This window comes from Stenella coeruleoalba (assembly GCF_951394435.1).
Source record: "Stenella coeruleoalba genome assembly, chromosome: 11".
Taxonomy (NCBI): Eukaryota; Metazoa; Chordata; class Mammalia; order Artiodactyla; family Delphinidae; genus Stenella; species Stenella coeruleoalba.
Genome location: NC_137157.1, coordinates 95,909,762 through 95,923,794, shown reverse-complemented (window position 1 = coordinate 95,923,794; position 14,033 = coordinate 95,909,762). Strand labels below are relative to the sequence as shown.

The 14,033-nt window shown below is 58.1% G+C and overlaps 2 protein-coding genes across 3 annotated transcripts in view; both read left to right on the top strand.

The window, feature by feature from the left end:
* The window catches only part of NCAPD2 (non-SMC condensin I complex subunit D2), a 28,480-nt gene extending 21,526 nt beyond the window's left edge, over positions 1-6,954 (top strand). For both annotated transcript variants that reach the window (XM_079936514.1, XM_079936515.1), the window contains 15 exons: positions 153-286; positions 969-1,101; positions 1,195-1,279; positions 1,355-1,522; positions 1,818-1,987; positions 2,697-2,808; positions 2,883-3,006; positions 3,089-3,244; positions 3,587-3,764; positions 3,853-3,947; positions 4,417-4,497; positions 4,646-4,829; positions 6,062-6,188; positions 6,293-6,448; positions 6,669-6,954. In XM_079936514.1, the coding sequence (XP_079792640.1) occupies positions 153-286; positions 969-1,101; positions 1,195-1,279; positions 1,355-1,522; positions 1,818-1,987; positions 2,697-2,808; positions 2,883-3,006; positions 3,089-3,244; positions 3,587-3,764; positions 3,853-3,947; positions 4,417-4,497; positions 4,646-4,829; positions 6,062-6,188; positions 6,293-6,448; positions 6,669-6,757 (1,992 nt within the window). In that variant the 3' untranslated portion in view covers positions 6,758-6,954. The remainder of the gene's footprint in view (positions 1-152; positions 287-968; positions 1,102-1,194; positions 1,280-1,354; positions 1,523-1,817; positions 1,988-2,696; positions 2,809-2,882; positions 3,007-3,088; positions 3,245-3,586; positions 3,765-3,852; positions 3,948-4,416; positions 4,498-4,645; positions 4,830-6,061; positions 6,189-6,292; positions 6,449-6,668) is intronic.
* Positions 6,955-9,579: 2,625 nt separating this feature from the next.
* Positions 9,580-13,968, top strand: GAPDH (glyceraldehyde-3-phosphate dehydrogenase). Its single transcript, XM_079936491.1, has 12 exons — positions 9,580-9,685; positions 9,938-9,978; positions 11,791-11,890; positions 11,971-12,077; positions 12,196-12,286; positions 12,408-12,523; positions 12,604-12,685; positions 12,908-13,059; positions 13,143-13,221; positions 13,304-13,387; positions 13,471-13,568; positions 13,676-13,968. The coding sequence occupies exons 2-12, from the start codon at positions 9,956-9,958 to the stop codon at positions 13,743-13,745; spliced, it is 1,002 nt and encodes a 333-aa protein (XP_079792617.1). The 5' UTR covers positions 9,580-9,685; positions 9,938-9,955; the 3' UTR covers positions 13,746-13,968.
* Positions 13,969-14,033: the final 65 nt, after the last annotated feature.

The following is a 14,033-nucleotide window of genomic DNA, read 5'->3' as shown; positions in this document are numbered from 1 at the left end:
CCCACTTTACATTTCGAGCCTCCTCCTTCCTCTCCCACTCCTCAACATTGCCTTTACTTACTTAGGTTCTCGATATTCTCTTCAGAGGAGGTGGACCAAGCATCAGGGGAATTGTTATTTTTTGGCCTGAGCCCTTTTTCTTTTCTCTTCAGCTCTGTGAGTTTGTGCAGAAGGATGAATTGAAACCAGCAGTGACCCAAGTGCTGTGGGAGCGGGCAACGAAGAAGGTGCCCTGCTCTGCTCTGGAGCGCTGTTCTTCTGTCATGCTTCTCGGGATGATGGCACGGTGAGGCTCAGATCCAGACAGGCGGTAGGACGAGAGAGGAAGGGAAGGTTCTCTTAAGACTGCTTCAGTGGGGCTTCCCTGGTGGTGCAGTGGTTGAGAATCTGCCTGCTAATGCAGGGGACATGGGTTTGAGCCCTGGTCTGGGAGGATCCCACATGCCGCGGAGCGGCCGGGCCCGTGAGCCATGGCTGCTGAGCCTGTGCGTCCGGAGCCTGTGCTCTGCAACAAGAGAGGCCACGATAGTGAGAGGCCCGCGCACTGCGATGAAGAGTGACCCCCGCTTGCCACAACTACAGAAAGCCCTCGCACAGAAACGAAGACCCAACACAGCAAAAATAAATTAATTAATTAATAAACTCCTACCCCCAACATCTTCTTTTAAAAAAAAAAAAAAAAGACTGCTTCAGTAATAGCAGTCAGGCCCAGCTGAGCTCTGTGCACGCATCAGCCACCTAAATGGAGAATAAAACAGTGACCGTACCAGTCTACCCCCAGGCAGCAGAAACAGTGGGGTCAACAGAGCAAGAGGGATGCCAAGGGGCCAGCCCTATGCCAGAGCCTCTCTGTAGCGCTCCAAGGCTCTCGAAGCCCTGAGTTGGGTGCTGGTTCCTACCCCCTTGGTGTTGTCCCCCACGCAGAGGGGTCCGTGAGTGGCTTTAACTCTATGGCTTCCTTCTCCTAGAGGAAAACCAGAAATTGTAGGAAGCAACTTAGACACACTGGTGAGCATAGGGCTGGATGAGAAGCTTCCACAGGACTACAGGTTGGCCCAACAGGTGTGCCGTGCCATTGCCAACATCTCTGACAGGAGGAAGGTACGTGGGGTGGGTACGTCCAAACTAAGGAGAGTGGGCATTCTCCTGTCCACCGTCAACACGCACCCGCGTTGTCTTCCCTGCTTTCGACAGCCTTCTCTGGGCAAACGTCACCCTCCCTTCCGGCTGCCTCAGGAACACTGCTTGTTTGAGCGACTGCAGGAGACGGTCACGAAAGGTGAGCTACCATGAAGGGCCTCGGGCAGAATTGGGCCTTTGTCTGCAGTGGCAACTTCTCCCTTCTGCTGCGCAGGCGTTGTCTGCCCAGACCCACTCTGGATCCCATTCAAGGAGGCGGCAGTGACCCTCATTTACCAGCTGGCAGAGGGCCCCGAGGTGATCTGTGCCCGGATGCTGCAGGGCTGTGCAAAGCAGGCCCTGGAGAAGCTGGGAGAGAAAAGCATCCCCCAGGAGGCCACGAGTAAGTAGGCAAGAGGGTCGGTGGGCCCGCGGGCAGCAGCCAGCTTCTGCTGCCGTCCCTGCCGGCCGGGAGCCACTGATACTACCACTTCCTACAACCACTCCCGATCCCCTCAACCCCCGCTGTCCCTTTCTGTCACTCAGGCCGGGCCCGTCACTGCTACCACACCCTCCACCCCCAGCTCTTGCCTCTTCACTGGGGTGTAGAGCGCGTGAGCAAGGGGGCCATCAATATGGCGGGGCCTGTGAGACTTGATTGTCTTTTTCTCCGGGCTTTCCCGCTCCCCCTCCTGCAGAGGACACGCCTGTGCTCCCCACTTTCCTGTTGATGAACCTGCTGTCCCTGGCCGGGGATGTGGCTCTGCAGCAGCTGGTGCATCTGGAGCAGGCAGTGAGTGGAGAGCTCTGTCGGCGCCGAGTTCTTCGGGAAGAACAGGAGCATAAGACGAAAGAGCCAAAGGAGAAGGTGAGTGGCGCGCCTGCGCATTTGGGTTCGGGTCCCAGGCGTTTCCCAGATTTGCTTCCGGCCCTCGGGTCCTTCACATTTCCTTCTGGGGATCTCCGCTTCTCTCCTGTTAAATGAGCTGATGGAGACTGCCTCCTTGCTGCAACTACTCTGGAAATGATTAGTGAGAACAAAGATGGATCACCCAGGAAGGAAAGTTTTAGGTAAATACAGAGCATCGAGATAAGGACCTTGGCATAAGACACAGGCTGTGCCCTAGGCAGTGTTTGTTAGTTAGCACACTCCCAGGGCCTTTCCGGCAGCCTTGGTGACTGGGCGTAGCACCTGATGGGACCTTGTGTTCTCTCCACTAGAGGCAGTGATGTCTGGCAGACAAATGATTGACAGAGCCCTGCAGCAGTGAGATAAAGTCTGCCCTTCTCTGTGACCTTGAACCATTGTCTGGCAGGCTCCGTCTGTTTACTGTGTCTAGGAAGTTATGTGCTTCTGAGGAGGAATTCAGAAGAGGTGTGGGGTGCTTCAGCAACTTGAACACAAACGGACCTAGTTCTCTTCCGGTTTAATTCAAGAGTCCTTCTTTGGATACACGTGACACGCCTGTGACTGGTTTTGCAGAATTTGCCTTTCCCCAGATCCATTTGTGCGAAATGAAGGGTAGGGTGGAATCAAAACGGTCTGCTCACCCATGACCTGGCTGCTCTCCCATCAGAATCCAAGCTCTGAGGCCACCATGGAGGAGGAGATGGGGCTGGTTGGGGCTACAGCTGATGACACCGAGGCAGAACTCATCCGCGGCATCTGTGAGCTGGAGCTGCTAGATGGTGAGAAGAATTGCTGAGTGGCCCTCTCCCTGGCTAGGTAGGCTGTCCCAAACCTAGAGTTGTTCCTTCACCAGGCAAACAGACACTGGCTGCCTTTGTTCCACTTCTGCTTAAAGTCTGCAACAACCCTGGTCTCTATAGCAACCCAGAGCTCTCTGCAGCTGCTTCACTTGCCCTCGGCAAGTTCTGCATGATCAGGTAGGCCTTGGGGTGGGCATCACCTTCTCCAGGAGGATGGGGGATGGTATGGTTTCCCTGATGATCCTCTCTTTGCCCCTAGTGCCACTTTCTGTGACTCCCAGCTTCGTCTTCTGTTCACCATGCTAGAAAAGTCTTCGCTCCCCATCGTTCGATCTAACCTCATGATTGCTACTGGGGATCTGGCCATCCGCTTCCCCAACCTGGTGGACCCCTGGACACCTCATCTGTATGCTCGGTGAGGGACACCTCACAGCACCTTCGCCGTCCCTGCCAGCCCTGGAGGCTGTGGTGAAGTCAGTGTGAGAATCCCCAAAACTGTGCCCTGGTCTTTAATGTTCCCTTGAACATCTGTGCAGGCCCTGGCTGAGTGTGGCCCCAAAGGGATTGATGTTTCTTCTCTAAAGCCTTGGTTACAGCCTTGGCCTCTTTCCCCAAACCCAGCTTTCAACTCTAAACATCCCCTAACTGCTTCTAGAATGGCACTAGGAAGAGGCCATAGAGTCCTACTGAGGGCCTGTCTGCCAGCGTCAGCTTTAGCCCATGGTCTTGGTCCTAATGACTCGGATTTCATTCTTAGTCTCCGGGACCCCGCTCAGCAAGTGCGGAAAACAGCCGGGCTGGTGATGACCCACCTGATCCTGAAGGACATGGTGAAGGTGAAGGGGCAGGTGAGCGAGATGGCCGTGCTGCTCATCGACCCTGCCCCTCAGATCGCTGCCCTGGCCAAGAACTTCTTCAACGAGCTCTCCCACAAGGTGAGAGGTGGGGGGCAGCTTAGAGCTTGCTGCTGGGGGAACATGCAGGTCACCTCGTCTCTTTGATATGACTCTGTCTCTCTCACAGGGCAATGCGATCTATAACCTCCTTCCAGATATCATCAGCCGCCTGTCAGCCCCTGAGGGAGGAGTGGAGGAGGAGCCTTTCCACACCATCATGAAGTACAGTTCCCTGGGCCTTGGGGCACGTTTTCCATTGTAGAGCAGCCTTAGGAATCAGACAAACCTGTATGTGATTTCTGGCTCTGCTACTCTTTAGCCTGTGGACTTCAGCAATAACCACCTCTCTGTGCCTGTTCCTCCTGTGTAAAATGAGGCCAGAAATACTTCCCCTTTATTAGTTCTTGAAAAGATTCAATAAGGCAAAAGTCCTGACACTGGACAGCAGCTGCTTTTGTTATAAATTGCGTCACAGTGAAATTCCTCAGGAGGGTGGGGTGGGCCCTTCCCTGAGGCGTGAGAGAGGGCTGGAGGTACCGGCCCGGGCCTGGGCTGCGGCAGAGAAGAGCCTGCTACGGAGTCAGGAGGATGACAGAAGGCTGGTGCTGGGGAGGGTACGGGGTTGGTGTTGGCAGTGGGTGGGTTCGGAGCTGCCCCCAGAGACGGCACATCCGCATCTCCCCTCCTGCAGGCAGCTCCTTTGCTACATCACCAAGGACAAGCAGACCGAGAGCCTGGTGGAGAAGCTATGTCAGCGGTTCCGCACGGCCCAGTACGCTGCCTGCCTTGAGGGCTCTTTGTGGCGAGAGGGAAAGAGCCCTCCCACCCAGGGGCCTCCCCGGGGCTGTGGGAGGCTGATGAGGAAGGAGGCCTTTCCCTCCTGGGTCCCACTGCTCCTCACAGAGCCATCCCGCCCGCAGGACCGAGCGCCAGTACCGGGACCTGGCCTACTGCGTGTCACAGCTGCCCCTCACAGAGCGGGGTCTCCGCAAGATGCTGGAAAACTTCGACTGCTTTGGAGATAAACTGTCAGACGAGTCCATCTTCAGCGCCTTTTTGTCCGCTGTGGGCAAGTTGCGGCGTGGAGCCAAGCCCGAGGGCAAGGTGAGCGGTGCCCGCCCGCATTCCAGCCGCAGTTCATTCCGCTGTTCTGAGGCTCTGGATTTCTGACTTAGCCCCAGCTGATTGCAACCAAGTAACCAGAGTGACCTGAGACCAGATCTTTCTGTCTCCAATTCCTGATTCTTTGTTTCTCTTTTTTCTTTTCTTTAGTAGACTTTACTGAGGGCAGTTTCAGGTTCAAAGCAAAATTGAGTAAAATACAGAGTTCCCCCATGTGCCCCCTGCCCCCAGGCAGGCACAGCCTCACAGCCTCCCCGGTTACCCGCATCCCCGCCAGAGGCTAGAGCAGGACATCCATGAACCTGCCTGGACACATCACCATCGCCCAGAGAGCGTGGTTTCCGGGAGGGTTCACTCTCGGTGATGTGCGCGCTGAGGGTTTAGAATGTATTGTGACCTGTGCCCACTGCTGTGCGACATTCAGAGTAGATTCCCTGCTCTGAGCATCCTCTGCTCCCCTGTTCACCCCACCTCCCCGAAGCCCTGGCAGCCACTGGTCTGTTTACTGTTGCCACAGCTTCGCCTTTCGCAGGGTGTCATATCATCGCACCCACACGGTATATGCTTCTCTCAGCTGTGTTCTTTCATCCAGTGATATGCGTTTAAGGTTCCTCCATGTCTTTTCACGGACTTGTTTTTTTTTTTTTTTTTTTTTTGGCTGCGTTGGGTCTTCGTTGCTGTGCGTGGGCTTTCTCTAGTTGCGGCGAGCGGGGGCTGCTCTTCGTTGCAGTGCGTGGGCTTCTCATTGCGGTGGCTTCTCTTGTTGCGGAGCCTGGGCTCTAGGTGTGCGGGCTTCAGTAGTTGTGGCTCACAGGCTCTAGAGTGCAGACTCAGTAGTTGTGGCACATGGACTTAGTTGTTCCGCGGCATGTGGGATCTTCCCGGACCAGGGCTTGAACCCTGTCCCCTGCATTGGCAGGCAGATTCTTTTTCGCGGGCCTCTCACTGTTGTGGCCTCTCCCGTTGCGGACGCACAGGCTCAGCGGCCATGGCTCATGGGCCCAGCCATTCCACGGCATGTGGGATCTTCCCGGACCAGGGCATGAAGCCGTGTCCCCTGCATCGGCAGGCGGACTCTCAACCACTGCGCCACCAGGGAAGCCCCCAGGCAGATTCTTAACCACTGCACCACCAGGGAAGCCCCAACTTGTTTCTTTTTAATCATAGAAATAACTATATTTCCAGGCCTGCTTTTCACCTCTTTTTGCCTCCAGGCTGTAATAGATGAATTCGAGCAGAAGCTTCGGGCCTGTCACACCAGAGGTTTGGATGCAATAGAGGAACTTGAGATTGGCCAAGCGGGTAGCCAGAGAGCCCCATCAGCCAGGAAACAGCCTGCTGGTACGTGAGGCAGCCCCTCGCGGGACAGACCAGGCGGGGCCCTCCTCTCAGATAGAGGTTCCTTTTGTCTTTCCTTTTTGGACTCATGCCTCTGCCTTTTCTAGTCTCTAGACACCGGCGTCTGGCTTCTGCAGCGTCACACAGTGACTTTGTCACACCTGAGCCCCGCCGTACTACCCGATGGCATCCAGACACCCAGCGGCAAGTTTCAAGAAAGAAACTCAGAATCGTCTTCTCAAGTGATGAGTCCAGCGAGGAAGGTACGGTGCTTCCTTCCACACCGAGCCCAGAAGAAGCATAGCTCGGGGGGGCGGGGGGGAGGCTGGCTTTGATGGGGTCCTGCTGCATAGGCCCCCTGCCCCCAAGGTCCTCTTCCTCCCTGTGCAGTGTGGCCTGGGACTGTCCCATTTGTTCTCTGAGACCTATGTTTCACCATCTTTGTGACTCAGCTTTTTCTTATTCCCCCAATTCTTTGAATAGAACCGTTAGCAGAGATGACAGAAGATGAGACACCCAAGAAAACCACCCCCATCCGCCGCCGAGCATCTGCTCACAGGCACAGGTCCTAGGGGCAGCCTTGCCTGTTCCCAACCCTGCTGTGCTGGTGTCTTGTGGAGTGACCTTGAATTCCGTTCCCCTTGTAAAATACTTGTTTGCCTGTCTCCTTGTTTTTTTTAATGCATAAATGGTCTTTGTAACAGACGGCTTTGCTCTTAAACTAGCCTAACTGAACTGAGTTGAGCTGCTTTCCTTGGAATATACATTTGCCAGTTTCCTAGTTTTCCAATGAATAAACGTTTTTATATACTTTTAGAGGTTTTTCCTAAGCTCATCTTTGTTTCACCTTTCCCGTTAGCCCAGAGGCAGGCAGCAGATAGAGGGTTATTGATCCAGAAGATGATGAGCCCAGGAGTCTGGGGCCCGTCCAGCATCTGCTGAGTTTCACGCCCCCTCAGTGCCTCATCTTTCCCTCTCGACCTCCCCACCCTGCACGCGTGGCAGGATTGCTCCGCTGTGCAGAATTAGGCAGCGTCTAGACTCCAGATCCGCACTTCTCAATCTGGGGGCAATTTTGCCCTGCAGGGGACAGTTGGCAACATCTAGAGACTATTTTTGTGGTCACAACCCAGCAGGGAGGGGTGCTACCAGCAGCTAGGGGGCTGAGGCCAGGGTGTTGCTAAATATCCTACAATGCACAGGACAGACCCCACCACAGAAAATGCTCCGGCCCAAAATGTCAGTGAAGCTGAAGTTGAGAAACCCTCCTCTCCAGCAAGGGCTGGCTTCTGTCCTGCCCTCACCCCGACTCGTGCCCCTGACCCCATCTCTAAAGACAGGTGACTGACCTGGCCAGGCTGATGGGAGATCAGGTCATGATTCCCCGTCAGCTCTAGACAGTGTCTCTGGGGACTGTCTGCCAGGGATTCCTCACCACGTTACAGGGTCTGCAGCAAGTCAGCCCCTCAGATGCAGGCCCCGTCCACCCCCTCCTACTCCCCAGTTCCTCTCTGCTGAATCACCTGAACTGGAGGCAGTGAGGCTGCTGTCATGGCTACAGTGGTGTCTTTGCTGTCATGACAACAGCACACTGCATCAGTCAGTCGTGCTCTCGGAGCACTGAGCTCCCTTTTCAGCAAAGGACAGTAATGAGAAATGACAAGCACGCGGCAAAGGGGGACGTGCTTTGGGTAGCACAGGAGGGTGGAGGGGCTCCTAAGGCCCTTGTCAGGGAAGGCGCTGCCGTCCTGGTGGAGCCTGAGGAGGTGGCGTCTCCCCTCCACTTACCCAGCAGACCCCTCAGTGCGGCGCTTCCCGCCTCCCCCACCATTAGCTGCCCCGTGGCCCTGCTCTTCCTGCTCCTGCAGAAGTCTGGCCATGGGCCATGCAGATGGCTGCCAGCCACAGCCAGCCTTGGGTCTGGGGCCCCAAGAGGGAGGGCAGTCCCAGAAAGGCAAGGGACGGGCTGGAGTCGGGGTGCAGGGCAGTGCTCTCTGCCTTTTAAGCAAAGGTTGTCACCGTGCGGGGCTAAACTTAGCCACAGGCTTTTCAGCTGGAAAAGGGGGCTGGTCTCAGGTTACGCTGGGCCAGCAAAGAGGCCCCAATTCTGTCCCCCAGCACCTGCTGATGGGCAATGTCCATCCCACCCCACCCCCCTCTAAATCCTCAACCCTTCAAGTCCTCAGAACCAGCCCTTCCTCCATCCTCAGCTTACAAACCCAGCACAGTGCCAGCTTCTGACTGACGGGTCTTGGAGAGGAATGGATCCCTTCCTCCACATCACGTGTGGGAAGGGGCTGGGGGCCTGTTCCCACCATATGCCCAAGACCTCCCAATATTTTTCCTCTTCTGGACTCCTCACCCTGCCCCCAACATCCCCTGGACGCAGCCAGTGAAGGGGAGGCCCTGGCTGCCGGGCTGGCCTGCACGTCCCAGGATGGGGAGGGACTTCCGCCCTAGCGTCCTGCTCTCGGCCCAGGGCTGGACGGGCTGGACAGGGTGAAAGAGGCATTGTCTTCCAGCCGGGGCGGCACAGCCCTCACCTCAGGCTTCCCAGGAGAGAATTTGTGGGAGGCCTCCGGCCCTCTACCGGGCCAGCCCCCAGCAGCGATGCTATCCCGCCCCGGGGCCCCAGCCCGGGCCTAGGGGAGAGCAGCTGGTGCGCACAGGGCCTGGTTTGTCTGCCTCGATTCTCAGGTCTCCAGGCTGCCTGCGCCGCAGGACATCGTGACCTTCAGTGCAGACCCCTCCCCCTCATGCCTCCTCCGGAGCCTCCTTCCTCTCCAGGTCCCCACAGCCCAGGGCCCAGCCCCGGCCCCCGGCCCAGAATCCGGGCCGTTGGAGGGGGGGAGGGGGAGGGGGAGGGGGAAGGAGGACTGGGCAGGGTCCTGCGGGAGGCCCCTCCCGAGCCTTTTCCTCTGCTGTTCCAGTGTCACTACCGAAGAGCCTCGAGAAGTTCCTCAGCCTTCCCGCCTCTCAGCCTTTGAAAGTAGGGGAGCGGGGGCGGGGAGGAGGAGGAAGGGGGACCCTGCAGCCGCGAGCCGTCCCTGGCTCCGGGTCCAATTCCCTATCTAACCGGCTCCCCAAGTTCTCCCGTTACATCCGTGCAGCATCCCTCAGTTCTCACCAGGGCCCACGGCCCCGAGTCCACAGAATCCCGCAGTAACCCCCCGCCCCCAATCCCCGCCAAGCACCATCACCGGTCCCCTCCTCCTTTGGGCCAGTCTCGGTCCCCTCCCCCTCTCCCTCAGCCCACACGCGCGGTGCCTGCACATTTGAAGAACCAGGCTGGTCCAAAAGAAGCGGGGGGCCGACTACTCGCGACTTTACGGGCGCACGTAGCTCATGCCTCCGCACCCGGGGGCTGGGACTGGGCTAGGCGGGCGTGCGTCACCACGCCCCCGCCCCTCCCCTGCCCTATAAATTCCGCCTGCAGCTTTCCCCTGCGCTCTCTGCTCCTACCCGTTCGACAGGCAGCCGTGTGTTGTGTGCAGTGCCAGGTAAAGCCTGGCGTAGAGGGTCCACAAAGGGCTCGGGGATGGCCCCGAAAGGGACAAGGGGTGTGCGCGGGCCGGGGGTGCGGCTGAGGAGGCCGGGGTCCGGGTCGCGGGGCCCCCGCATTGCAGGGGCGGGAGGAAGGACGTGCGGAAGCGCAGGTCCGGGATGGAGGCCTGGGGGAGGGGCGGGGAGGGCAGCGCCGGACTCCAACCGCTTCGCCGCGCGTTCTAATGCTCACCTCCCTCTGTCTGCAGCTGCGTCCCGGAGACAAGATGGTGAAGGTCGGAGTGAACGGGTGAGTTGCGGGGTGGCGCGGGGTGAGGCAGTAAGTCCTGCGCTCCCCACCGAATTGCGTCTGTGGGTCTTGCCCTACCGGGTCTCTGCCAGCGCGTGGGGGACCTGGATGGGGGTGGTCGTACCGCCCCCCAAGGAGAGCTCAAGGTCGGTGCTCAGACCTGGAGGAGGCCCTCGCAAGGCCTCGTGTCCCCCATCCCCGGCTGTTGCGCCTCCTGTTAACTCCGCCTCTGCGGAGCCTTCCACTCCGCCTGCGGCAGATACCCAGGAGTCTCCGATTCTTGATGTGGACCCATCCTCTAATCTTCCAGCTCGGGCCCTTTCTTTCATTTCGCGCCCTTCGCGGTCACGTGCTGGGGAGGAGCCGGTCCCCCACCTGCAGCCCGTGCCCCCGGCCGGGCGCAGCCCCGGGATGCAGGAGGCACAGCTGCGCGCAGAACCAGCTGGGGGCGGGGGGGTGGGGGCTGTTGGTCATCTGCGGTAACCAGCCGCCATGTTGCAACTAGGAAGGAAATGAATGAACCGCCCGTTAGGAAACCTTCCTTAGCCCTTCAGCCTTCCTCCTTCCTTGCCTATAAGTGACCCTCCTACGCCTGTCTCGTGGGGTGGAGTCGCCTTTATCCCTTAAGCCAGGTGAGGCCAGGCTTTCCCGTTCTTGTTCAACTAGACCTCAACTCTGACCATCCCTTAAACCGCTAGCCACATTTCCCCCCAGGGATGATAGGACGCTTTTCCTAGATGGTTATCTGATGAATCAAAAACGTGGGTTTATGGGGGTGGCCTTGTGTTGTGTTGGGGTTTTTTTCCTTTCCTTTTTCCGTAGAGGTGTGGTAGCCGTGGCTTGGCGCCATGCTGGGGGAGCTGAGTCATGGGTACTTAGAAATTTTCCACCACAAAATGGCTCCCGGAGCTGCAGCCCCTGTCTTCACAGCGGCTCTCCTCGAAGCTTATTTCTTCCATCCATGCGTAGAGGTGACCCAACCCTAAGGGCCAGGCTGTAAAGGTCACCAGGAGGGATTAGGTGTCTGTGAGCCTCAGGCATCCTGCCCTTCTCCCCATCCCGTCTTCCAGAAACCAGATCCCCACTCCACCCTAAGCTGGGGTTAAATATAGCTGCCTGACCTTTCTGCAGCTGGGGTCCTGGGCTTCTGCTCTTTTCCACCTCCTCCCCCTGCCCTCCCCACACCCAAACGTCTGTTGCTCCCACTCCTGGTTTTTGGGAAAGAGCTAGGAAGGACAAGTACTAAGCAAATCGGAGTGCTGGGATTAGGGGTTGAGAAACCATTCCTTTTCCCTCTTTCCCTTTTGTAGGAGGGCCTTGGGGAAGGGGGGGTGGGTTTCCCCTGGCCAGTTCACTTCTGACCTTTGCTCTTGCCCTTTGAGCTTGGTGATGCTGAGTGTACAGGTCTTTGCTCTCTAGAGGGTGTAGCCCGAAGCTGGGCCAGGCAGGAACAAGCATTTACAGTCAGATGAGTGCCATGTGCCTGTCACGTGCCCAGACTGTAGGTGGCAGCAGCAGCGCACCACCCTACCCTGTCGCTCCTCAACAGATTTCAGATGGGTGGGCAAGTCTTTGAGCCTAATCACCTCTTGGGCAGGATGTGAGCCTTTACTTTGTGGCCGTGCTGGGAAGCCAGGCTGGCCTGGCAGAGTTGCTTAGGAAGGTGGAGTGAGCTCTCCTGGGACTTTTCTGGTGGTAGCAAAGTGGCATCCTCTTCCCTCTGAACGAGGGTGAGTGGGCCTGGGGCCGCTTGCATACCCAGGAGGACTCTCTCCTCCCTTCTCATGGCTTCTCACCTGTTGTCCCCCTCAGATTTGGCCGTATTGGGCGCCTGGTCACCAGGGCTGCTTTTAACTCTGGCAAAGTGGACATTGTCGCCATCAATGACCCCTTCATTGACCTTCACTACATGGTGAGTGCCACCCGTGCCGGTGGCGGGGAGCAGAGCCCAGCTGAGGCGCGGCCCCCTGATGCCCTCCCTCGTCCCCCCAGGTCTACATGTTCCAGTATGATTCCACCCACGGCAAGTTCCATGGCACAGTCAAGGCTGAGAACGGGAAGCTTGTCGTCAATGGAAAGGCCATCACCATCTTCCAGGAGTAAGTGTGGGAGACGGAACAGGAAGAAGTTTGCCTTGGAGGAGGTGCTGGAATGGGGTGACCTCCTTGGGTCCGTGGCAGCCCATGGCCCTGAGCTTTGTCCTGTCTTCCCTTGTAGGCGAGATCCCGCCAACATCAAATGGGGTGATGCTGGCGCTGAGTACGTGGTGGAGTCCACCGGCGTCTTCACCACCATGGAGAAGGCCGGGGTGAGCCACAGGGAGGCGGGAGAGGAGGGGACCCCGGGCTTTGGTGTGCCAGGAAGATTGGGTGGGGCGGACCTAGGCCGGGAAGGGGGAGCCTGGGTTTGTAAGTGCTCCTCTGCCGCAGGCTCACTTGAAGGGTGGAGCCAAGAGGGTCATCATCTCTGCCCCTTCCGCCGATGCCCCCATGTTCGTCATGGGCGTGAACCATGAGAAGTATGACAACCACCTCAAGATCGTCAGGTGAGCATGCGGAGAAGTGGGCAGATCCGCACTGCGTGTTACGCGAGGGGCGTGCCCCTGACCTGCCTCCCTCTTTCCAGCAATGCCTCCTGCACCACCAACTGCTTGGCCCCCCTGGCCAAGGTCATCCATGACCACTTCGGCATCGTGGAGGGACTCATGGTATGAGTGATGCGGGGCTTGCCAGGGCACATTCAGTCCACACCCAGGGTGGGACCCTTCTCCCTCCCAGAGCATGGCCCTGGGCTGTGGGGCTGAGGGGCTGAGGGGCATCCGGGGTTCCAAGGGATCTGCTCAGGTCACTTCTTCCCCCAGTAGGAGGGAGGGGGAAGGGGTGGCATGGTGAGCACTAGGCAGGGCCTTCACGCCCCCTCCTGTCTCCAGACGACGGTCCATGCCATCACTGCCACCCAGAAGACCGTGGATGGCCCCTCTGGGAAGCTGTGGCGTGATGGCCGAGGCGCTGCCCAGAACATCATCCCTGCTTCCACTGGTGCTGCCAAGGCTGTGGGCAAGGTCATCCCTGAGCTGAACGGGTGAGACTCGCTGCTGCTTTTCTGCCCTGGGGACCCGGGGATCCGGGACGCCTGGTGCCGACTCTGCTTCCTTGTGTCTACAGGAAGCTCACTGGCATGGCTTTCCGCGTCCCCACTCCCAACGTGTCCGTCGTGGATCTGACCTGCCGCCTGGAGAAACCTGTAAGTTCCGGCTGGAGCAGCCTTGGTGGGCTGGGGCTTGCAAGACTGGAGCTTGAATGACCGCCTGTGTTTACGTCCTCAGGCCAAATACGAGGACATCAAGAAGGTGGTGAAGCAAGCGTCCGAAGGGCCCCTCAAGGGCATCCTGGGCTACACTGAGGACCAGGTACTGACGGGTCAGGGAACTTGGTGTCCACGTGGCCCCAGTGAGCAAGACTGGGTTCTATTCTTGGCCCTCTCCCTCCCTAGGTTGTCTCCTGTGACTTCAACAGTGACACCCACTCTTCTACCTTCGATGCTGGGGCTGGCATCGCCCTCAACGACCACTTTGTCAAGCTCATTTCCTGGTGTGTGGCTGGGGTGGTGTGGGAGTTGGTGCGCCAGAGTGGGACTGAGTCTGCTGCCCCCTGGCGGCCGACTCGGGAAAACAACCCTTAACTCCCTCTTCTTCCAGGTACGACAATGAATTTGGCTACAGCAACAGGGTGGTGGACCTCATGGTCCACATGGCCTCCAAGGAGTAAGAGTCCCTGGACCACCAGCCCCAGCAGGAACACAAGAGGAAGAGAGAGGTCCTCCGCTGCTGGGGAGTCCTTGCCCCAACTCCGTCCTCCAACACACTTGAGAATCTCCCGACCTCCATGCGGTTTCCATCCCAGACCCCCTGAGGAAGGGGAGGAGGAGGGGCTTAGGGAGCCCTACCTTGTCATGTACCATCAATAAAGTACACTGCACCCAGGCTACTGTTCTGTCTTGCTCCAGGGTCTCGGATAAAGGGGACGGGAGCTGGGCTGGGGCCAAGGAGAACTACA